The sequence below is a fragment of the Octopus sinensis genome, linkage group LG15, assembly GCF_006345805.1.
Source record: "Octopus sinensis linkage group LG15, ASM634580v1, whole genome shotgun sequence".
NCBI classification, from domain to species: Eukaryota; Metazoa; Mollusca; class Cephalopoda; order Octopoda; family Octopodidae; genus Octopus; species Octopus sinensis.
This window is the reverse complement of record NC_043011.1, coordinates 32321022-32346753: the sequence shown is the minus strand read 5'-3', so window position 1 is coordinate 32346753 and position 25732 is coordinate 32321022. Positions and strand designations below refer to the sequence as shown.

General features: G+C 38.3%; 1 protein-coding gene across 2 annotated transcripts; it reads left to right on the top strand.

The window, feature by feature from the left end:
* The first annotated feature begins 63 nt into the window (after positions 1-63).
* Positions 64-22949, top strand: LOC115219816 (protein RRNAD1-like). 2 transcript variants are annotated; one of them, XM_029790095.2, is made up of 11 exons: positions 64-125; positions 5626-5794; positions 8173-8238; positions 11084-11305; positions 12479-12584; positions 12687-12968; positions 16588-16717; positions 16972-17063; positions 18511-18618; positions 20429-20514; positions 22121-22949. In XM_029790095.2, the coding sequence occupies exons 2-11, from the start codon at positions 5633-5635 to the stop codon at positions 22274-22276; spliced, it is 1410 nt and encodes a 469-aa protein (XP_029645955.1). In that variant the 5' UTR covers positions 64-125; positions 5626-5632; the 3' UTR covers positions 22277-22949. The 2 variants fall into 2 exon arrangements, with proteins under 2 accessions (XP_029645955.1, XP_036365499.1); XM_036509606.1 differs by lacking the exon at positions 64-125 and adding an exon at positions 4987-5006.
* Positions 22950-25732: the final 2783 nt, after the last annotated feature.

Below are 25732 nucleotides of genomic sequence, written 5' to 3'. Positions count from 1 at the left end.
TGCAATGCTTTTATTCTTCGAAATCTACTTTCACTAAAACCAATCAGACTTACTTTGTTCGAAACTACATGTTCACACTTATTTATATTATCAGCTCCACCAATTCCTTAATGCTAACTTAACGGGTTCGTCCTCTACATTTCTTTGAATGAACCTTTTTTTTTTTAATTATTTTAATTATCATTATTTCTTTTATTATTTAAATCTGTCTGAAGGGGAAATATATTCATTTAATGAATTAATCGCTAAACATGTCACATTTTAGTGAAAAATGTACACGTGCGTCTTTCAAAACAAAAAGCAATATTCGTACACACCCTGTCCTTCTGTCCCTCTGCACATTGAGACAAGAAGACGATATTTTGGAAGAATTATTGTCTCCAGACATGTGATATAATCCCCTTCCGGCATTGGATCATTATTAAATATGACTTCTTTCCAGATTACGTGGTATTTTCCTTTTAATATAGATCGGTACTACAGCACGAGGAAGCCTTTACTGGTTACTCGGCACTCTAGAAACAACAGCCAAACCTGCCTCAAATCATATTCCACCGGTTTAAATATGGAAGCTACTTATTGGATGTAGTCCTTGACAATATTCTCGCCCATCCAAAAAAAAAAAAGATGGGATGATGACGGTCAAAATTCCTTAGACCCATGATTCTCAACCAAGGTCCATATGACCCTTGGGGGTCCACACGAGCAAAATAGTAAATTGGGTACAAAACTGTATTGAAACCATTTGTGGGATTTTTTTTTTTTTATCTCAACTGGTCGCACACCGTAAGGTTTAACGGAACCTATTGAAGCAATCCATCACGCTCACGGCATTACCACGGGCGATTGCGAGGCTAAGGAGTTGGGAAAGCCAAACACCCTCACGAGCATCACCTGACACATCGGTGAGGTGAGCTGCCAACGTTGACGAGAACTTCGCGGTTAGTGGCCCAGTCCCTACGAACGTCTCAAACGCCACAGGTTGGAAGAGATAGTTCACTGTCAGGTCCCGATGCTTCAGGTTTTTCTTCCGTTCGGCTACGGAAGCAGTGACCCTCTCATTAACTGCGGCATCCAGGAATATTTTATGGTAGCTACATATATAGGTAGCTTGGTAGATAGCGACAGTTTCTCATATTTTCATATTGTCCTGGAGAAGTCTAAGTTATTAGTATATGAGTCCTGTTTAGAATAGAAGTGAAAAAGAAAATGTTACCCAACCGCATGATATTTTAGCTTAATCCAAGTAGCTGTGGGGTCCGACTCGTTACAGTCATTCAAACCAAACTCTAATTCTCTCCCAACCCACACTTTTCCTGCAGATATCAACCTACAAATAGTCAAGCTAAGTATCAGTATATCATTTTCACCAATCTGAAAGAAACCATAAAATCCCTGGGCTCCACACCCCACCCACCCCAACTGCACACAGACATACTCACTAACTTATAAAATAAATTCTAAAAAATAAGGGAAAATGTCAGTAAGAAGATTTTATAGTTTTCAAAGAATTTAAACCTATAAATTCATCATCCATCATTTAGCATCTTTCAGTGGCATGCAGGGCTAGATTAACACCCATAGAGGCCCTCAGCACTTAAAAGGTTTTGGTGCCCTCAAGTATACATAAATGGTTCAAAATGTAAACAATAATAAACCATAAAATAATTTTTTATTTTTCAAAATGAAACAAAACCAACAGTAAAATGGAAAATAATGTTCATTTTTGTATAATCCCACTTTATTTATATTTGAAAAGTTTTCTCTTTTTTTTAATTTAATTGCAAAGTCTTCAATATTGTTAAAATTAATTTTACGTAAAATTTCTGCTTCTATACTTAGTAGAGATAAGGCATCACGAATATTATTTTAGCAAGTTTAAAGTGATTTCTTTAGTGTCGTAAACCATTTTCATTACTGTGGTGCCCCCATCCTTTGATGCCCTAAGCACATGCTTATTTTGCTTAATGGGTCAATCCAGCACTGGTGGCATGAAACAAAGGCACTCAGTACACAGTGTAAAATGGTAGGTGTTAGGAAGGGCATCTGGCCATTAGACACTGGAGTATGATGTAATCTTTAGATTCATCAGTTCCTGTTAAACTGTCCAACCTGTGCCAAAATGGAACATCATCATCATTTAGCAGACAACGGACACTAAATGATGATGATGATATTCCATAATGGCATAGGTTGGACAGTTTGACAGGAACTGATGCATCAGAGGACTACATCATACTCCAGTGTCTACTTTGGCATGGTTTCTATGGCCAGATGCTCTTCCTAACACTTACCATTTTATAGTATGTACTGAGTGCTTTTGTTTCATGCCACTGGCACTCTTGAGATCACCATGTAGCTCACAGGTCAAACCCAGAGAGAGAATATATTGCATCTGTATGTTAGATGGGGTTTAAGGTATGAGGGAAGAAGTTGAAGGTAGAGCGAGGTTCCTGCTGTATAGGGGTTACATGACTACACACATTTAGGGGAGTAAGAGAGAATGAATTAGAAATATCTCCAAGGAGATAGCCAGTGGTGATGAGGTGTCCAAGTGGCGCTCCAAGTAGCAGGAACAATAATGGGAGGGGGGGCAAGAGTGTTTGAGGAAAGAGATAGTGGAAGAGGAAGTAGACAACATCTGAAAAGATTGGGGCAAGGTTGAGGGGAGGGAGATGCACAAGTTGGGGAGGCTGAAGAGATGCTATCAGTCAGGTAGTAATGAATTATGTAAAAATAAGTTTCTGCTACTGGTCTGGGGCTTAACAATGTTTTACATTTTATCATGAAATATCATTATCCATAATCAAGCATAACGTCCACTTGATAAGTAAGCTACATAATCAATATTTTCAACAGATATCTGGAAATGAGCATTTTTTTCCCAACATAAAATCTATAAAAATTGTTCCTCTGTTCCAATTTAGAGATGCTAATGATTCAGTAATTACTGTCCAAACTAATGAGGGTATCTTTACATGGTTTCTGGATCTGCTAGAAATAGCAGCTAATCCTCTTTCAGATCACACTCTACTGTCTTTTAAAAAAGAGAAGACACGTTAGATCAAGGCTGTGGGCCGCAGACTTTTATCTCGCAGCTGCTTGATACTTTCTTGAAATAGGTTTATTTAAACAATCATTTTTTAAATTTTATCAAAGATTTAAGATTGTAATGAAAAATAAAAAGAAAGATACTACTGTTTTTGTAACAATAATATTTCATATTGAATCAATGATCATTCATTAATTATTGTAATAATAGCACGGGTGGAGGCGCAATGGCCCAGTGGTTAGGGCAGCAGACTCGCGGTCATAGGATCGCGGTTTCGATTCCCAGACCGGGCGTTGTGAGTGTTTATTGAGCGAAAACACCTAAAAGCTCCACGAAGCTTCGGCAGGAATGGTGGTGATCCCTGCTGTACTCTTTCACCACAACTTTCTCTCACTTTTACTTCCTGTTTCTGTTGTACCTGTATTTCAAGGGGCCGGCCTTGTCACTCTCTGTGTCACGCTGAATATCCCCGAGAACTACGTTAAGGGTACACGTGTCTGTGGAGTGCTCAGCCACTTACACGTTAATTTCACGAGCAGGCTGTTCCGTTGATTCGGATCAACCAGAACCCTCGTCGTCATAACCGACGGAGTGCTTCCATCCAATAATAGCACGAGAAAACAAAATGCTTTCAATTCTGTCAGCGGACATTAAACGATGATGGTGAATGTCACACAACAAGCATTACTTTTTTGGCGGCGGGAACCGGCAGGAGGTAGTGAGGTTGTAGAGCCTTGCTTCGGTTGAGAGTAAATAATATAAATTTGTCCTATTGTAAAAAAAGTAGGCAAGGAGTGGCTGTGTGGTAAGTAGCTTGCCTATCAACCACATGGTTCTGGGTTCAGTCCCACTGCATGGCATCTTGGGCAAGTGTCTTCTGCTATAGCCTCGGGCCGACCAATGCCTTGCGAGTGGATTTGGTAAACGGAAACTGAAAGAAGCCTGTCGTATATATGTATATATATGTATGTATGTATATGTTTGTGTGTCTGTGTTTGTCCCTCTAGCATTGCTTGACAACCGATGCTGGTATGTTTACGTCCCCGTAACTTAGCGGTTCGGCAAAAGACACCGATAGAATAAGTACTGGGTTTACAAAGAATAAGTCCTGGGTCAATTTGCTCAACTAAAGGCGGTGCTCCAGCATGGCCGCAGTCAAATGACTGAAACAAGTAAAAGAGTTAAAGAGAGAGTAAGAGTAATTTGAATGCTAAATGGTGAAATGTTTTCCATCTTGTAGACCATTAAATGCTAGCATAAAAATTTACGGTGCTATGGCTTATATCTCAGTTTACGGAATATCTGTGTGTGTCTTTGTTTTTAGGGTGGATATACCATTTTTTAAGGGTAAAGATATGGTCAATTACATCAACCCCTATACTTGACTGGCACTTTATTTCATTGACCCCCTCAAAGGATGATGAGCGAAGTTGACCTCAGCAGTATTTGAACTCAGGACATAAACAGTCAAAAGAAATACTGCTAAGCATTTTGTCCAATATATTAATGATTCAGTGAGCTTGCTACCTTTATAATAATAATAATAATAATAATCCTTTCTACTCAGGGTGCAAGGCCTGAAATTTGCAAGGAGGGGACTAGTTGATTACATCAACCCCTGTGTTTCACTGGTACTTAATTTTATCAGCTCCAAAGGGATGAAAGGCAAAGTCAACCTCAGCAGAATAATAATAATAATAATGATTTCAAATTTTTGCCTCAAGAGCAGCTTGTGGGAGGGGATTAAGTCGATTATATTGACCCCACTGTTTCACTGGTACTTAATTTATTGACCCCAAAAGGTTGAAAGGCAAAATGACAGTGGAATAATGATAATAATAATAAAGATTTCAAATTTTTGCCTTAAGGGCAGCTTGTGGGAGGGAATTAAATCGATTACATTGACCCCAGTGTTTCACTGGTACTTAATTTATCAACACTGAAAGGATGAAAAGTAAAGTTGACCTAATAATAATAATAATAATAATAATAATAATAATCCTTTCTACTATAGGCACAAGGCCTGAAATTTGGGGGAAGGGGATTGTTGATTACATCACCCCCAGTACTCAACTGGTACTTATGCTATCAACCCCCAAAAAATGAAAGGCTAAGTGGAACTTGGCAGAATTACTACTACTAATAATAATAATAGTTATGGTTTCAAATTTTGTCAAAAGGCCAGCAATTTCAGGAGAGAGGACATGTCAGTTACATCGACCCCTGTGTTTGACTGTTGCTTCTTTTATCGACCCCGAAAAGATAAAAAGCAGAGATGACTTTGGTGGGATTTGAACCCAGAACATAATGACAGAAAAGATGCTCTTAAGCTTTTTGTCCAGTGTGTTAATGATTCTACCACCTTGCCACCTTAATGATACTAATAATACTAATAACTCTTTCTACTATAGGCACAAGGGCTGAAATTTTGTGGAGGTTTTTAGTTGATAACATCAACCTATGTACACAACTGGTACTTCTTTTATTGACCCTGAAAAAATGAAACTTCGAAACCAATATTTATGCTATAATTCTTTTGCCGTAAAATAATTCAGAAAATTATTTTTTTTCAGATAAAGAATGAGCAACCACATTGCCGACACTTTACTACAACATGAACACATAGTTAAAGAGGACCACATTACACAACTCTTCAACTTTATTTCCAAACACCAATGGATTTATGACTTCCAGTTTACAAAATTCTTTGTGGAAGAAGTTTGGAAGAAGGCCCCTGCAGGAGTAAGTTCTGTTACCTGAGATATATTACCCCTTAAAATGTGAAATGGGATAAGGTGTTAGGATGTGCAGCTGTTATTCTTGTTTGCCCTAGGCAAGCCTTGATCAAGTAGATCTCAGAATTCATCATCATCATTGTCATCATTATAATTATTGTCATCATCATCATTGTTTTAACGACTGCTTTTCCATGCTTGCATCGTTTGGATCAGAACAAACTGGAGATGAATTTTCTACAGCTGGATGCATTTCCTGTTACCAACCCACACCTATTTTCCCTGAAAGCAAACATCACTATTGAAATGAGCCTTTTTGCTTACAAAGACCATGCAACATATCAGATATGCTTTTGTAGTGAACTATTATATACAACTAGCAAACCCATGAAAATGAGGGAAAATAAGAACTCATTCACATGCTTGCACACACACACACATAAAATAGGCCATTTTTTGCAGTTTCTGTCTATCAAATCAATTCACCAGGTTTTGGTTTGTTCAAAGCTATAGTAGAACACACATGCCCAAGATGCCATGCATGGGGACTGAACCCAGAACCAGGTGATTCAGAAGTGAATTTACCACAAAGCCTCACCTGCACCTATTTTGTGTGTGTGTGTGTGTGAAGTAGGCATCCATCAGTCTTGGGAGGCCATGGATCTGTGCCCAAAGAAATCTTGTCAGCTGCTAATGGTGGTACACTGCCTCCTGTGTCTGTAGAGGCCCACACCGTAGTGGCAGTCACGCATACAGCAACTGCATTTGAAGGAGCTCGCTGTCAGCACTACTGGCTTTTCCTTCCGACAAGTGTGTTCCTCTTTTTCTTCACCTCGCAGTATTTGTCCGCAACATGGGCGATCATTTGCAGCCTTCTCCCATCTCAGAACATCACTATTACCTGTACAGGTGTACAACGTGCCACATGTTGAATGACGAAATGATTGCAGAGCAACATCAAATGAAATGCTTTGCTCAAGGACACTATACAACACCCTGTGTGGGAATTGAAACCACGATCTCATAATCATGAGTACAACACCCTAACAACTGAGCCATACACTTTCACATGCACACACACACATTCACACACACACACATACATCATCATCATCATCATCATCATTTAGCATCCGTTCTCCATGCTAGCATGGGTTGGACGGTTCAACTGGGGTCTGTGAAGCTGGAAGGCTTCATCAGGCCCAGTCAGATCTGGCAGTGTTTCTACGGCTGGATGCCCTTCCTAACGCTAACCACTCCGTGAGTGTAGTGGGTGCTTTTTACGTGCCACCCGCACAGGTGCCAGACAGAGCTGGCAACATATATTAAATAGTAAGAAATAAAAAGCATGCATAGCATTTCATCAAATAATAAGTTTCAAAATTTGAACAGGAAACCAAACAATGGAACAAAGAGAAAATTCATACACAGGACAAGATGATGCTAATTCCATATATATATATATATATATTAAGAGGGCATTACTATACATAAATGCTTCATTCTAGGAGGGACCCTTAAAGTCAAAACTAGTTTTGACTTTGAGTCCCACCTAGCATGAGGCATTTATGTATAGTAATGCCCTTAATATAAATAAATATATTTAAAGGGAATAATTAACAAATTTTTCCCTTATGAGGTTAGGTTTTTCACGCTAACTACTTGATAATTTCTTATAAAGATTTTATCCTATTTTTAAATTATATATATATATATAAAACAAATTAAATGGGTAGCTTATTAGCAATTTGAATCTAAAGGCAAAATTAATACAGGTCACAAAAGTGACCGAGGGTACTGACCAGCACCGCCCATTTAATTTGTTGTTTGCACTTTTACTGCTTTGAAAATCAGCACAAGTTTTCAACGGTTTTTCTTATAAGACTGACAGCGGTAGTTGAGTTTAACTCTAAGCATTAAGAGTCACTGACAAGGATTAAGCTGCTATGCCTCAAAATCCAAAATTGTTATATACAGTGGGGACTTACCTCCCTTCGTCAGTCATTAAGTACAGTGCTTTGTGGCTTTTGAGTTATTTTAACTCTTGTTTCTGGCAAGAGCTGGTGCTGGTCAGTACCTTCGGTCACTTATGTGTCCTCTATTAATTTTGCCTATATATATATATTACAATTACATCATAAAATTCTCAAAGAGATAACACATTATTAATTCAAAACAATGGGAATAAATAAGCATTACATTTGGCGGAGTAATCAGAATGCTAAAGGGTTAACTGATAATGCATGAGCTATTAATCCAACATGTTATTTTATTAAGAGCAAGGTCAGTATTTAAAAAAATAATCTCTATCATTCATTGCTCAATTTTTTATACCTTAAAACTCTCCAAAATGTTTTTGTTTCAATTTCTTTGTTTCGTTTCTAGTGGCTGGATTATTTAATAACATTGTCAACAGAACAACTTAAACACCTAACAGAAGGAACAATAACGGTAAATATAATAATTATTTCTCCTCCATTTTGTCAGTTGTCATCAAAATATTCTATTGAGGAATGAGTGTTTTCTTGTTGTTTTCTCATCTCTATATCTATAAACAGCAAAATGTCTGTGTATCCGTGTGTCTGTGTGTCCTTTATACAAATCCACAGTTTTTCATGTAAAAGGCTCGCATTTTCTATGGGCTTTCAAAACTGTCTGAGGGTGGTTGTGAAGATCTTATCATTTCCCCAGTCTCCCCGGAAAGCCATTAAAAAAATCGATAAACTGACCCCTTATGCCCATAAGTTATTGGCATATCCATTCAAAATCGCTAAAACATAGAAATTTGTATGCGGTGCATGCGTACAGCTAGATACGCCAATAGACTGCCAGCTGTTTTTTGATTGGACGCCTCTGCCAGTCAAACTCCCAACCCATGCATTCCCGTCGTGACACTGATTGCACAGAACTGAGTTGGGTGGGAAACCAAAACTCAACAAACAAGATTTATATGTATTTTCAAAATCATGCTATTTTGCGGCCAAACTCGAGTTTTTCACTTTCTTCTGCCTTCTTTTTTGTCCGACTAATGGCATGTGCACAGTCCTGCTAATTTTCCATGATTATGCCATTCCAGGTGTGAAAACTAAAGTCCAATGAATATTAATTACTCTCATAAAAAGCTCCAACTAGCTCATAAGCAAGAAAACTGGCCCGGGCTGAAATGTGATAAGAAACTTAGCTCTTGATTTAGTGAGAAATTTTTACTGCGACCCGGCAATGAACAACATGCACTGGCACTAGACCCGGCAACGTATGTTTCTGTCTGGTGGTGTGTTTACGTCCCTGTAACTTAGCGGTTCGGCATAAGAGACTGATAGAATAAGTACTGGACTTACAAAGAATAAGTCCTGGGGTCAATTTGCTCGACTAAAGGCGGTGTTCCAGCATGGCCGCAGTCAAGGGACTGAAGCAAGTAAAAGAGTAAAGAGAGAGACATTGTACTAATGTAAAAAATAATAAACTTGGAAGTCAGGAGAGCTTCTACATAGTGCCATGGTGACACTAGCTTCTAATGTTTTTTTCAAAAACAATACATTGGTTATTGTAAATCAGTGTACACTATTCCTGAAAAATTAAGATTGGATGGTCATGGTAGGAATGCCTTTGATCATAGGTTTGCTCAGTCATAGCTTACCTAATGTTTAACAACAGCAGCAACAAATTTCCAAGTATTAGAGAGTATCTATCCAGATAATTCTTTAATGTTGAGGGCATGAGGCCTAGTGGTTAGGCTGCTGAACTCATGATCACAAGATCACGGTTTCAATTCTTGGATTGGTTGAGATTACATTGTTCTTTTTTTAGCAAAAGACTTCAGTTCACATTGCCGTGTGATCACTTTGACACCTACAGCTGTTCAGGCAACATCAATTTCATGGTGGGAATGAGCTAACATACAGCACAAACATTTGATCACTTTTGTTATTTGGGAAATAGGGTGGATGTAAGTGGTGGATGTGGAGCAGCTGTGATGCCAAGAGTGAGACTTGGCTGGGTAAAGTTCAGGGAATGTGGAGTGTTATTAAATGGGAAAAGGTTCTCCTTGAAGATGAAAGGAAGGGTTTATCAGAGTTGCGTGAGATCTACAATGCTGTATGGGAGTGAGGCATGGTGTCTGAGGGAAAACGAAATGGCAGTTTTGAGAAGGACTGAGAGAGCAATGGCAAGAGCAATGTGTGATGTGAAACTGTTGGATAAAGGGAAGGCTGAGGACTTGATGAGGATGTTGGGGTTGGAGGAATCGATGGAACAACTGGCAAGGGTGAATGGAGTGCGGTGGTTTGGACATGTGTTGAGGAGGGATGTGGATCATGTTCTGAGGAGAGTGCTTGAGTTCAAAGTGAATGAACCATGAAAGTGAGGTTGGCCAAAGAAAATGTGGAGGGTACAGGTGGAGGAGGGGATTGAGGAGGGAGGATGCCCAAAAATAGGTGAGATAGTGTGAGAGCAGTTGCTATAAAAGTGAGGTAGATCTGGCCACCCCCATTAACAGGGACAAACCCAGATTTAAAATATTGGAATTCATCATCATCATTTGTGCAGTTTATTCAGCAACAAATTGCAGAACCATCTTTCTTGAACTTTGAAGACTACCATCATGTATGTAATGTATACCGTAAATCCTCGAGTATAGTCCACCCTTGAGTATAATACGCAGGGTATTTTTAGGGGGCTGTACCTCTGAAAAACCTAAACCTTGTGTATAGTACGCACCCCTTCTCTAACTTGAGTCAAGGAGGTCTATATAACGCCCCTGGTTTGTAAAAATGTATACGGTAACGTCCTTTATTATTATTGTATATATAACATAATGCAAACGTGTAGCTTTTTTGTGCATTTTGTTTGCAGAAAATAAAGAAATAACAGTAATAACGTTTAATAAATGTTGCTTATTGCAAGTTATGGGTGATTCTTTTATGACTTCATTGCTTTCAGGCTTAGCTTAAGGTATTTTTGCGCCCGACATCACAAAATGCGTCTGAATAAACATTGCTGGACAGCAAATAGAGACTCGGACATTGCTTAGAAAATATTTTTCATTTTTAACCTCATATATAGTACGCACTACGGATTTTGACCTTTAAATTTTGGGGAAAAAATGTGGATTATACTCAAGGATTTACAGCATATGTACACATCTGTGTATGTTTGTATGTGACTACAAGAAACAACCATTGTCAAATCCTTAATAGAAATACACGACTATTACAAATACTCATTTCTTCTATGTTGGAAAATCTGAAGACCTTTTTTGGCTTAATAAAGAATGAATTTGTTTTTATTTGTGTTACAGAGTAACTGTCCAGACAGCCTGAAAGAATACATTGAGACATGCATAGAGTTGTCTACACACCGGAAACAGTTGGACAACTTTGATCCTCCACCACTTAATTCATTTTTCACTGATGGCCTGAGTATGAAGAAAAAACATGAAATAACTGCCATGTCAAGTCTTGTTCATAATCTAGCCTCTTGTGCAAACATCCATACTTTGGTTGATGTTGGTTCTGGTCTGGTGAGTATTGCTTTTTGCCTTGAAACAAGTTTAAACTAATTTTAATTATTTTATGCACAGCACAACACAGCATTTACTGGATAATGTGAAATATTTTATGCAATCTTTATCTTTCGTTTTTTTGTTTTTTTCTTTTACTTTTTACTTGTCTCATTCGTTGGACCGTAGCCATGCTGGGCCACTGCCTTGAAGAATTTGGTAGAACAAATTGACCCTAGTGCTAATCTTTTTTTCAGTCTGGTATTTACTCTTTCAATCTCTTATGCCAAACTGCTAAGTATGGGAACATAACAAACCAACACTAATTGCCAAGGAACAGAAGAAACAAACACACACACATTCAACTGTGTATAGACACACACACACACACACATCCGAGTTTGTATGATTGTGTATTGAAGAATATGTTAATCAATCAAATTCCAATCTAGTCTGATTTTTACGTTTTATTATTTACAATTTTCACAATATTATAATAATAGAATTTTATATATTTATTGTTATAAAACTAGTACCTTCATGTGCTACGCAATCATCAGGTTTATGTAGCAGCAGCAGTAGTAGTAGTAGTAGTAGTAGTAGTAGTGACAGTCGTCATCATCATCACCTTCATCATCCTTTAATGTCTGCTTTCCATGCTGGCATGGGTTGGATGGTTTGATTGGCAAGCTGGAGAGCTGTACCAGGTTCCAGTCTGATTTGGCTTGGTTTCCACGGCTGGATGCCCTTCCAAATGCCAACCACTTTACAGAGTGTGCTGAGTGCTTTTAATGTGGCACCGCACAAGCGCTGTTACATGGCATCAGCACAGGCCACTTGCAAACCACGCCTCCTCACTTTATTAAATAGTCTAAAGTGGTTCTGAGAAAATAAGCACAGGTATGGCTGTGTAGTTTAAGAAGTTGAACAAGCATATGATCAAAGAAGCATTCCAACTGTGGCCATCCATAAATTTATATATCTAGAACTACATTGTCACATTCATCCTTCCCTTTTTGAGATTGTAGGATATGATTTGAATGAGATTTGGCTACTATGTTTAACAGTTTGTGCAATTTCATTAAGGATCCCTCATTAGTTTACTAAGTAACTTTGTTGTTGTTATTGTGGAGCAGAGGCAGCAAGAAGACAAGGATTTATTTCTAATCTTTCATTTAATCTCTTAATCCACAGGGTTACATAGATCATGCATTATCTTCTACGCATGGCTATGATATTTTGGGCATTGAATGCCATGAAATTTTTGCTCACAAATCTGAAATGCGTGCTGCTCAGTTTGGTAAGAATTATTCCATAACTTCAAATAACCAATTTACCATTTTACTGCTGTGCTTTGTAATGCTTCAGATCTATTTTTGCTTTTCACTTTCTTCCCTCACAGAAATTGAACAGCTTCCAACTTGTAAATTTTCCACTTGCATCCTTCAATTGAAGCAGTCAAAAGAATGCCTGCAACAGTTTGAAGAAGCCCTCAGTAACCATCAACAACAACATAAAAGACCTCCTACAACAGCACCATCCTCCGCAGAAGAACCTGTAATGTTGATGGGGTTACATTGTTGTGGAGATTTGACACCAACAGTCATGAACATCTTCCTGCAGCTAAACCAAGCTCGTATATTGTCATGTATCAGTTGTTGCTACCACAAAATGGATTATAACAGTGAGTTCTTATCATGTCTGCTGTGAAGTTCTTCAGTAAACATCTATCTCCATTTTTGATTCGATTTTAGGCTTTTTCTCAAAAATTCCATTGTTAGAATATATCTGATTCACACATGAATGGACAGCTCTGTCAAACAGGTCATCGTTTTATCTTTTGTTATCTTTTACCTTTTCCGGTCATTAGACTGGGGCACCACCTTGAAGCAATTTAGTCAAACAAATCAACCCCATTGCCTTTTATTTTTTAAAGCTTGGTACTTAGTCTATCGGTCTCTTTTGTTGAACCACACAAAGTTATGGAGGACATAAACACACCAACACCAGTTGTCAAGGTGGTGGAAGACAAACACAGACACAAAGACATACACACACAGATATCATCATCATCATCATTTAACGTCTGCTTTCCATGCTGGCATGGGTTGGATGGTTTGACTGAGGACTGGCAAGCCAGCAGCTGCACCAGGCTCCAATCTGACCTGGCAAGGTTTGTACAGCTGGATGCCCTTCCTAACACCAACCACTCCAAGAGTGTAGTGGGTGCTTTTTACGTGCCACCAGTACGAGGGCCAGTCAGGGGGAGCTGGCATCGACCACACTTGAATTGTGCTTTTTACATACCACCAGCACAGGAGCCAGTCAGGCGGCACTGGCAATGACCACACTCAAATGGTGTTTTTTACATGCCATCAACACAGGTACCAGTCAGGGGGCACTGGCATCAGCCACGTTCGGATGGTGCTTTTTACATGCCACCAGCACAGGAGCCAGTCAGGCGGCACTGGCAATGACTCCGCTCGAATGTTGCTTTTTACATGCCACCGGCACAGGAACCGGTCAAGGAGGCACTGGGAATAGCCACGTTCAAATGGTGCTTTTTTACGTGCCTCCAGCATGGGAGCTAGTCAGGCAGTACTGGCATTGGCCACGACAATGATTTCACTTGACTCAACAGGTCTACTCAACCACAGTTTATTGCCCAATGATTGAAAAGTATTCTTAAATGGGCTGGTTATGCTACCCTGGCATAGGCCACGGTTATGGTCTCACTTGACTCGCCAGGTCTTCTCTAGCACAACATATCTCCAAAGGTCTCTGTCGCTCCATGAGGTGGTGGTGGCGACGACGATGGTGACTACAGCGACGACGATTTCGTTGGGAAGGAGGTTGTCCTATCATGTCTTTCACTAGTTTAGATCTACTTGGACTTTTTAAGTTAAAGTCCTTGAGATACCATGCAGTATTACTGATAATGATAATTTCTATAATAAGTATAAGGCTACTAATATTGACTGGAAGTGTGCAGTCAACTTAATCGTCCACACTATATGATTAACACTTACTTTATTGACCGTCAAAGGAATGAAAATGCACAGTTTTACTTCGAGATTTGAAGCCAGAATGTAAGGGGGATAACTACATACATCCCCCCCATCTCGGGCTTTTCGTCCAGTTCTCTACCGTTACTGCTATCCACTGTATTAATTAATAAATTATTTCTGCTTTTGGTATCAGGACATATTATAGAAAAAGAAAAGTTCAATTTAACTAGCATCAGTACTTTACTGTCACTGAGTGCGAATTTATCGACCCCCTTTTGTGATCGATAAATTCACACTCAACTCAAACCCTACAATCTTTTAAAAGAAGGATGCCATTGAACAAGAAAAAGATCGTTGATCACAGCTGTGACCAGCAATCTTCTGTAATCATTATTTTCCTGAGGAGGGGCATCATTGTTGTTTTAAAGAAGTTGTTCCTCTTTAACCATTTTTGTTGTTTTATATTGACTTTTCTTTTTATTTTATTTTTTCCTGTTTCGGCAGTTTAAACCATTTCCACAGTAACTATTACATAACTATGAAGTGTTACTACTTATTTCTTTATTGCCCACTAGGGGCTAAACATAGAGGGGACAAACAAGGACAATCAAAGGGATTAAGTCGATTACATCGACTCCAGTGCGTAATTGCTACTTAATTTATCGACCCCAAAAGGATCAAAGGTTAAGTTGACCTCGGCAGGATTTGAACTGTGAACGTAACAGCAGACGAAATACTTATTTCTTTATTACCCACAAGGGGCTAAACACAGAAGGGACAAACAAGGACAGACATAGGTATTAAGTCGATTACATCGACCCCAGTGCGTAACTGGTACTTAATTTATCGACCCCGAAAGGATGAAAGGCAAAGTCGACCTCGGCGGAATTTGAACACACAACGTAATGCAGACGAAATACCGCTAAGCATTTCGCCCGGCGTGCTAACGTTTCTGCCAGCTCGCTGCCTTAAAAGAAATACTGCTAAGCATTTCGCCTGGCGTGCTAACGTTTCTACCAGCTCGTCGCCTTATGAAGCTAAGGCTAAAGAATGAAGTGAGGCAGGCAGAGATACGCAGAATTTATGGGTATTCTGCAGATATAGGTTGAATGTTGGGGGAGGGTACGAAGGCAATCAAATGGTAAGTCCTAGCTATTAAGAAATTGTAGTGTTATGCGCAATTGACTTATCAATTGGAAAGATGTAGGATGTTGTTTTATATACGAATATGTTATACAGGATGTGGAGACTACTTTTAATATAAGGACATGTTTCCTGGAAAGGAAACACCTGGTGGTAATAGTAGTGCACTACTTATCATTAAGGAGCTCAAAGAAAGATGGGGTTATATACTAGACTTTGCCTAGTACCGAGTTAGAGGAGATATACGAATATGTTATACAGGATGTGGAGACTACTTTTAATATAAGGACATGTTTTCCTGGAAAGGAAACACCTGGTGGTAATAGTAGTGCACTACTTATCATTAAGGAGCTCAAAGAAAGATGGGGTTATATACTAGACTTTGCCTTGTACCGAGTTAGAGGAGATATCAGATCAGATATCTAAGAAAGCCAGCAGTAGGAAGTAGTCTAATGATTAACAATATGGAATTTATATAGGTGGTGTTGATATTATTTTATTATATTATAGTGTAATTGCCATTGTGTTAATCAGGTAATGCACCTCTGGACAATAGTCGTGGGTAAGAGGTTTGGATAGTGTATTTCATCTATCATTTAACATGCACAGCACAAATAACTGTATCTAGGTATAAGGAGTTGAAAATGGAGCATTTTCCTATTGCTTGAGTGGCTGTGTAGTAAGTAGCTTGCTAACCAACCACATGGTTCCGGGTTCAGTCCCACTGCGCGGCATCTTGGGCAAGTGTCTTCTGCTATAGCCCCGGGCTGACCGATGCCTTGTGAGTGGATTTGGTAGACGAAAACTGAAAGAAGCCTGTCGTATATATGTATATATATATATATATATATATATGTATGTGTGTGTGTTTGTGTGTCTGTGTTTGTCCCCCTAGCATTGCTTGACAACCGATGCTGGTGTGTTTATGTCCCTGTTACTTAGCGGTTCGGCAAAAGAGACCGATAGAATAAGTACTGGGCTTACAAAGAATAAGTCCCGGGGTCGAGTTGCTCGATTAAAGGCGGTGCTCCAGCATGGCCGCAGTCAAATGACTGAAACAAGTAAAAGAGTAAAGAGTATTTACTTTCGTTTTATTCATTCGTGTTGAATGTCTGTTAGTAAACCATTCCACTTTATTTCTTTTGTTTCTAGTCAATGAGCATCAATTCACTAACTTCCCCATGAGTGCCAAGGCCAAGAAATCTTTTAGCATCCAACAAGGGATCAATGGGTCCTCTCATCTGAATGTCTACGCCCTGAGATTGGCAGCTCAGCAGACAAAGTAAGAAAAGTTCACATGAACATTTTTTTTTTAACCCTTGATACTTGTGTGTATATATGTGTATGTGTGCATATGTAGTGGAGAGGATTTCAGTATATCCACAAATATACATTTATTCATTCCTTCCATTTAATGTCCATTTTTCCATGGTAACATCATTAAAATGATGATGATGATGATGACGATGATGATCATCATCCTCCATTTTCATTTTATAAAACCCTTTAAAGTAATCAAATATTTTATATTGTCAGAAGTCAGTGGATGAACCAAACAGAAGCTCAGTATGACTACTGTAAAAAGAATGTGACATTGCGAGGGTTGCTTGAAATCTTGTTTCTAAAAGGTTAGTTGTAAACATCCAGCATTATCTTAGAAAATGCTTCACCTTTTTTTATTATGTTTTCTGCCTTAACAAACAAATCATTATCTTTATAACAAAGCTGGTTTTCTTGAATCTGTGTATGAGTATCTGTGTGTGTGTGTGTATGTGTAATATATATATATTTACTTATTTCAGTCATTTGACTGCGGCCATGCTGAAGCACCGCCTTTTACTCAAGCAAATCGACCCTAGGATTTATTCTTTGGAAGCCTAGTACTTATTCTTTCGGTCAATTTTGCCGAACTGCTAAGTTACGGGGACGTAAAGACCTCACCATCGGTTGTCAACAGGCAAAGTTGTTGATAAGAATTACCAACAAAAACAAAGCTGATAAATACACACAAGTGTTGCAAATTAAGTTTAATTACCAATAACCATCAGCTTAGATGACACTTTATTCAACTGACAGAGGAAGGTGACTGATCAAACTGATTATGTAAACAGAATTTTTTTCCCACCTATTCTTGTTGGAATCTTTGATATGGAGTATCAAAAGTTTAACCCCTTCCACACTTATAAAATGTCAAGCAAACTTTAAAATTTGTCATTACCGTTATTGTCAGTATGAGCAGAACTTACGAATCATTTACTACGAAGGAGAAATTAAATATGTTGAATATGCATTTGAATGTGGCAATAGAGCCAATGTTTGAAATTGGTGTAAACAGTACAACAAACTTAAAACTGTGCCTAAATAATAAACAGACAAAAATAAAAACATACTATCAACATTATATCATTACATTTTTTTTCAGTCAGGAATATTCATATCATTATGTATGTTAATGGTGCCCCATTGTGATAGGTAGAAACTCGAAACAATGTAAAATATGGCCTGGACTGTGTTTACTAGCATGAACATCAGACTTCAAAAAATAGTTAACCATTTAATGGTTTTTAGTAAATTTATACAGAAAAGTAAGCATTATACCGTCAACTTCATATTTAAGCCATTATTTTTTTCTGTAAAAACCTTTTCTGACATTAAATGAGTCAAATGTTTACATTTTGTACATTTTTTTACAACCAAAAGAAATTCTGAAAACTATCTACTCATGTAATTTATACACCCTCTAAAGTTTATTTTTATTTTTGCAAAAAAATGTGCATAAATTACATGGGTTTTTATGGTAGATAAAATTATCTCATTCCATTTCTAGGAAGGGCCTCCCCACCACTCAATCTCCTAAATTCATTTCCTACTTTTGTTTATGCTTAATCGGTAATGCTTTTCTATGTATTTATATATAACTAGCTTAAAAATTGCCCTATTAGGCGACATTTTTTTTCTTCATGATCTCTGACAATTATATCTGGCCTATTGGCCTTAATTTCTCTATCTGCATGTATTGGCATTATTACTATTATTATTATTATTATTTAAGATTCTTTGTATAATATTTTCCAGAGGGCATTGCTCAGTCAAAACAAGTGTGTCGTGTGAAAAAGAAGATCAATTATTCGACAGCTGAGGCTTACATTGATGCTGTACTTTCAAATATTCAAGATATTGCAGGTAATTTCTCCATTCTTTCTTTTATTTCTCCATTCTTTCTTTTATTTCTCCATTCTTTCTTTTATTCTTTAACTTTTTTCAGTCATTTGACTGTGGCCATGCTGGAGCACTGCGTTAAAGGGTTTTTAGTCAAAGAAATCGAGCCTAGTACTTATCCTATCAGTCTATTTTGCCAAACTGCTAACTTACAGGGACGTAATCACACCAACACCGGTTGTCAAGCAATGGTGGAGATGAGCAAACACAGACACACACACACTTAAATATAGGCGCAGGAGTGATTGTGTGGAAAGAAGCTTGCTTCCCAACCACATGGTTCCGGGTTCAATCCCACTGCATGGTACCTTAGGCAACTGTCTTATACTATAGCCTCAGGCCAACCAATGCTTTGTAAGTGGATTTGGTAACTGAAAGAAGCACGACGTTTGTGTGTCTGTGTGCCTGTGTTTAAGCCCTCATCATCACTTGACAACCGATATTTGTGTGTTTACTCCCCCATAACTTAGCAGTTCAGCAAAATAGACCAATAGAATAAATACTAGGCTCACAGAGAATAAGTCCTGGGGTCGATTTCTTTGACTAAAGGCTGTGCTCCAGCATGGCCACCGTCAAATGACTGAAACAAGTAAAAGAGTAAATCAAATCAACTCTAAGGTGATGAACTTGCAGAATTTTTAGCACACCGGGCAAATTGCTTAGTGGCATTTCATCTGTCTCTACCTTCTGGGTTCAAATTCCACTAAAGTCGACTCTGCCTTTCATACTTTCGAGGTCGATAAATTAAGTACCCATTGAGCATTAGTGTCGATTTAACTGACCTTTTCCTCTGACCTTGTGCCAAAATTTGAAAGCAATAATTAAATCAACTCTGCAATTTGATTTAGGTTTTTAGATGAAGTGATTTAATTCCTCTTACGCTGCCAAATTTCTTGGAAGATACATAAACATCACAGCACACCATTTCTCATTTCATGAGTCTGTCAGATCTATCACCAGCCAGTGTGCTGTAGCCATCAAAGTTCTCTTAACATCTTGCATTTTAAAGACTTACAGCAACTATTCTACAATAACTGAAACCCATTTTATGCTAAGTTAACTTGTGCTTTGCTCAAGACATAATACACTGCCCAGACAGGGAGCTGAACTTGCAACCTTATCATCATGAGTCCAACAGCCTAACCACTCAGCCAAACATCATCACATAGACCAACCTATACATTTGTTAAAAGACATGAGTATTTTGTGTATTCACTCACTTTCTGTAGCATGATTCACCCTTTAGCATTCAATTACAGATAAGTTCACCACCATCAGTTCAATGCATGGGAGTTTGCTGCTATCAATTCACCATGAACATTAGAGTTAAAAAATAAGGCTTTTTTATTCTTTTACTGTGAACTTATCTCTGTGTAAACTATTTTTTGTGAACTTTCTTCACAGTGAATGTTCTTCGCAGTGAATGCTCCTTACGGTGAACTTTCCCCTGCAGTGAATTGATAATGGTGAACTTTCCCAGCAGTGAACTGATGACAGTGAATTTACTGGACATGATAGCATTCAGATTTCTTTGTCAAATTATTTCTTATTTGTTCTCATGGTTTTGAATTAGTCATATATTACATTGTAGCTTCAAGATTTCAACAGTGTGTTTGTATATTTTTAGAACAACATTGTATGATAGGTGTGAAAGATAGGATCAGGTCAGTTTGAACATAAAACAGGTAGAATATTTGGGCTGGATGTGACTGAATTACAAGCTGAAGGCTCAATATTCTGATGTAATTTCTCTTCTATTTTTATGAAATGTCAGAAGATCGTGCACATTACCTTAGCAAGGAGTTTCTCCAGCTATTCGCAGACAACCAGACTAATTTCCAGTTTATAGAACCAATAACAGTAAGTTCTCTCTCTACTTTCTTTCAGAATTACTAAAATAAATTAAGTATCATCATCATCATCATCATCATCGTTTAATGTTCACTTTCCATGCTAGCATGGGTTGGACGATTTGACTGAGGACTGGCGAACCAAATGGTTGCGCCAGGCTCCAATCTGATCTGGCAGAGTTTCGACAGCTGGATGCCCTTCTTAACGCCAACCACTCCGTGTAGTGGGTAATTTTACATGCCACCAGCATGAGGGCCAGTCAGGCGGTACTGGCAATGGCCATGCTCAAATGGTGTTTTTTACGTGCCACCTGCACAGGGACCAGTCCAGCAGCACTGGCAACGACCTCACTCAAATGTTTTTCATGTGCCACCAGAACAAGTGCCAGTAAGGTGACACAGGTAATGATCACGCTTGAATGATGCTTTTTATGTGCCACCAGCACGGAAGCCAGTCAGCTGCTCTGGCAACGATCACGCTTGGATGGTGCTCTTAGCGCTCCACTAGCACAGATGCCACTCATCAAATTTGATTTCAATTTCATCGATTTGTTATTTTATTTTTATTGTTATGTTCAGAGTGCTTTGAACACCATCATCATCATTTAATGTCCGTCTTCCATGCTGGCATTGGTTAGACAGTTTGATAGGAGCTGGCCAGCCAGAGAGCTAACCATGCTCAATTGTCTGTTTTGGCATGATTGCTACAGCTGGATGCCCTTCCTAATGTCATCCACTCTACAGAGTAAATAATAATAATAATAATAATTGTGTACAGTGCTCAGGTGCACTACAACTCATCTAAAGTGTATATATAATCAGGTGAAGTTTCGGCGGATTTCGGAAAGCATGAGGGCCTTAAAAGATGCAGTGTCATGGCAGTCAACAACTGACGCAGGCAGTTTATTCCATGCTTCAGCAACTCTGAGCGTGAAAAAATGTTTCCGAAAGTCATGGGAGCTGTATTGTTTTCTGACTTTGTAGGCATGTCCACGTGTGTTAGACACATGGAGATCAAAAAGGTGTTCAGTGTTGTTGTTGGTGAGGTGGTTGATAACTTTGTGGGTGTTTACCAAGTCCGTCGCCAAACGCCGGAGCTTCAGTGAATCCATGCCCAGGGAAACAAGGCGCTCAGAATATGGTAGGTGTCTGATGGAGGGTATGCGTTTGGTTGCACGTCTCTGGACAGATTCCAGGAGGTCAATGTTCTGTGCAAGATAGGGGTTCCAAACTGATGATGCGAACTGGATACTTTTTACATGATACTAGTGCAGGTGCTTTATACACAGCACCAGCACAGGTACCTTATATGTGACACTGGTACGGGTGCTTTATATATGGTACCAGCGCAAGTGATATATAAGTGGCATTTGCACAGGCGCTTTATGCATGGAACCGGCACAGGTGCTTTATCGTAAGAGAATATTTTTGGTTTTCTTACTTTAAGATAAGGCAGAAAGTTTTTCCAGTCTCCTTTCAATAAATGATAGGAACAGTTGATTAAAGGTTTTTTTGTTGCATCTGAAATATGTCAAACTTCTATAATGATGGTTCTTTCTCATTTTTTTTCTATGCCCTGCCATTAATCTGCCTTGTTTTACCTCTTTTTCTTCCAGTGTTTGCAGGTTTTGTTACAACCCGTTCTGGAAACCTTGATTCACTATGACCGTCTGGCCTTTCTCCAAGAAAATGGATGTCGAGCGTATTTGATACCATTGTTTAATGAACAGATTTCTCCACGAAATATCATAATTGTTGCAGAGAAGAAATGAAAATACATATTTCAGTTTTTTTATAGATCACTGTCACATACCATTTTGGTCTTGTCTTATAGAACTAACAAGTCAGTTTGAAAATTGCCGACTGACCAAATTGATTGGATGTGAGGCTGTCTTCAGAAGCATCCATTGTTTGTATCCTATCTTTGGTACCATGATGTGTCCTTCAGTGTCCTTTAGTCCATCAAAACCTGTTGCCTAAGAAGACTGATGTACGCATACAACTAGAGATAATATCTCTCTTCCTCACCTCCCGTCTTTACCAGTCATCAACTCCAAGACCCTAACTGATCCACTATGGCAACAGACATTGGCCATCTCATCTCACCATGTAATGTTTTGATTGACAGATGACTGCCAACACATATTTCCTCTCAAGGTACAGATGAACTTTGACTTCTCCGTGAGAGGGTTTTCCATCGTTTGACAGGTTTTAATCTTAATTCTACTGGTTGTCCACACATTCTGCCCGCTAAAGTGGACATAAGGGTGTGTGTATTCTTAAGGTCTCCTCCACTGGATACATTGAAACTTTGACGTCTGGCAGCTGACTTGGCAGACACCCATAAAATTATTAACCATCTTACTAACAATAACTCTGAGCACCTTTTCAAACTCCACCTGTCTAACACCCGTGGGCAAGTTTACAAAGTCAGAAAACAGCACAGCTCCCATGACTTTCGGAAACATTGTGTCATGCTAAGAGTTGCTGAAGTATGGAACAGACTGCTGGCATCAGTTGTTAGTTGTCGGAGCACTGCATCCTTCAAAACTTCCATGATTCCTGAGATTTGCCAACACTACACCTGATTTTCTCCCCTCCATACACACGCAAGCATGTATCTGACTCATACACTGATCACTTCCCAGACATTTGTACATTACTGCATATGCTTTATATATTTGTACATTACTGCATATGCTTTATACAGTATAAGTGTTATATGTTTCAATAACTTACAGTACTGATTCTCATTTCCCATCCATCCATCCATTTCTTCTGCCTACCATTCCTGGGATGGTTGTGAAGTTAGAGTCCTCAGACATCTCCTCCATGGGACCCTGTCCTCAGACACCTCCTCCATAGGGTCCATTTCTTAGATACCTCCTCCATAGGGTCCAGTCCTCAGACACCTCCTCCATAGGGTCCAGTCCTCAGACACCTCCTCCATAGGGTCCAGTCCTCAGACACCTCCTCCATAGGTTCCAGTCCTCAGACACCTCCTCCATAGGGTCCAGTCCTCAGATACCTCCTCCATAGTGTCCAGTCAGAAGCAACCATCATTGGACTTTCCATTTGGATTCCCAGTAGTGACCAACCGAGATTATCAATATCATCCAACCATCTCCGTTTTGGTCTATCCCCATGCAAGTGAATTTAATAAATTATGTTTAAAACAGATCATCATAATTATTTTGTTGTGTCTTGGGAGGGTTGTTGCACCAATAATAAATGACACATGCACTGGTTCAGTATCACTTCTTATTTGTTAATCAGTTGGTTGAATATCTAACCAACTAACTAATCAACCATTTTATTTAATGTGCTGGTTAAACAATCAATTGGTTGTTTGTCAGTCAAAGTTCTTTCATCGCAACTCACGACCTTTTCAGTGACTTCCCTCTCTCTCTCCAAGGTTTACTTTAGTCTGTCCAAGAACTGGTCTTATGCCTGTGTGAATGTATGAAATATCTTAATTATAGTTTTAATGTCAACTTTCCCATACTTATTCTATCGGCTTCTTTTGCCAAATCGCTAAGTTACAAGGACATAAACACATGACCACCAGTTGTCAAGCAGTGGTGTGGAACAAACACAGACACAACCCCCTGCCACACACACATACACAGCATCTGAAAGTTTTTAGTCGAAAAAATCGATCCCAGGACTTTTTTTTTTAAGCCTAATTTTCATTCTGTCAGTCTCGTTAACCAAACCGCTAAGTTATGGGGGCAAAACACACCAACACGGGTTTCAAGTAGTGGTGGGATATAAACACAAGGGCATACACATATAGATAAATATATATATATATATATATAGAATTAAGAGACAGAACCTCCATAAAGTAATTCAATTAATAATGAAAGATATTATCTATAATAAATTATAAATTTAAATATATTATTAATATTGTACTAAAAATTACTATACTAAATAATACACATTAAAACGACAACATGCGTTTCGTAATGATATATTTAAATCAACAATATCAAAATCGATAATCTCAAAGATTAATATTTCTTCGATCCAACGATCTTAATTCTACATATGTATAATATATCGTGAAATTTGATTTAGTATTACTAAATTGAGTTTGTTTTCCCCTGTTGCCTTGGAATTTTATATTCCCTACTACAATTAATAATAATAATAATATATATCTATATATATATATATTTTAAATATAGGATAAAATCTTTGTAATAATTTATCAAGTAGTTAGCATGAAAAACCTCATAAGGGAAAAATTTATTAATTATTCCCTATAAGTATATTTATTTATATTAAGGGCATTACTATACATAAATGCCTCATGCTAGGAGGGACTCTTAAAGTCAAAACTACTATAATAACCACTTTGTATAGTAATGCCCTCAATATAAATAATATATATATATATATATGATGGGTTTCTTTCAATCTCTCTCTACTAAATCGACTTGCAAGGCTTTGGTCAGCCCTAGGCTTTAGTAGAAGACACTTCCCCAAAGTGCATGCAGTGGGACTGAACCCGGAACCATGTGGTTGGGTGTCTGTCTATTTACATATATTGACATACTGGAGTATATGGCTATCTGCTCTGTTTGTATATTATCTGTCAATATCTCTTTTGGTTCTTCCTTCTTTTTATCAACACACACAAGTTGTTATCAGTATTGTGTATACTAACTTTTTCACACCCTCTTTTCCTCTTCCCTCTTTGAAGTTGTTCAATCTGACTAAAACTTTGATCTTGAAAAGTCTTTTTAGTGACCCTCATAATCTGTGCCATGCGTGAATGATTGTCTAGTAACATTTGTTGAAGCCTAATATAGTTTATAAAAGTGGACTAAAGTTTTTTGCTGTGACAACGGGGAGACATTAAATGTTGTAGGAATGACCCTGTTCTTTGAGTAAGACGAAGGATTTTTTTTTACTTGAAAATGCTATGTAAAATTAGATCCTAAAACCATCTCAATTACACAGTCATTCTTGTACCTAATACGTGTGTGTTTACGTTTGTTGTTAAATCAAGTATTGTGTCCCACTAGGTATCAAGGTTAGCAGTTCATCAAGCAGAGATCTATAAAATAAATGCCAGATTGAAATACATACTGAGGTCAGTATGGTCATTACATTTTTGAAGGTGATACTCCATCATGGCGACAGTCGTAAAACTAAATCCAGTAAAATAATACTTAATGACTCAATGGCTTCATATTTAAGGTAATAGATTACTAACC

What these genes read in the sequence shown, in the direction of transcription:
- LOC115219816 (XM_029790095.2), top strand. Translation starts at nt 5,633, where the DNA reads ATGAGCAACCACATTGCCGACACTTTACTACAACATGAACACATAGTT. An exon ending in TGAAATCTTGTTTCTAAAAG is followed by an intron (nt 17,064 to 18,510) that starts GTTAGTTGTAAA and finishes AATATTTTCCAG; the next exon opens with AGGGCATTGCTCAGTCAAAA. An exon ending in AGTTTATAGAACCAATAACA is followed by an intron (nt 20,515 to 22,120) that starts GTAAGTTCTCTC and finishes TTTTTCTTCCAG; the next exon opens with TGTTTGCAGGTTTTGTTACA.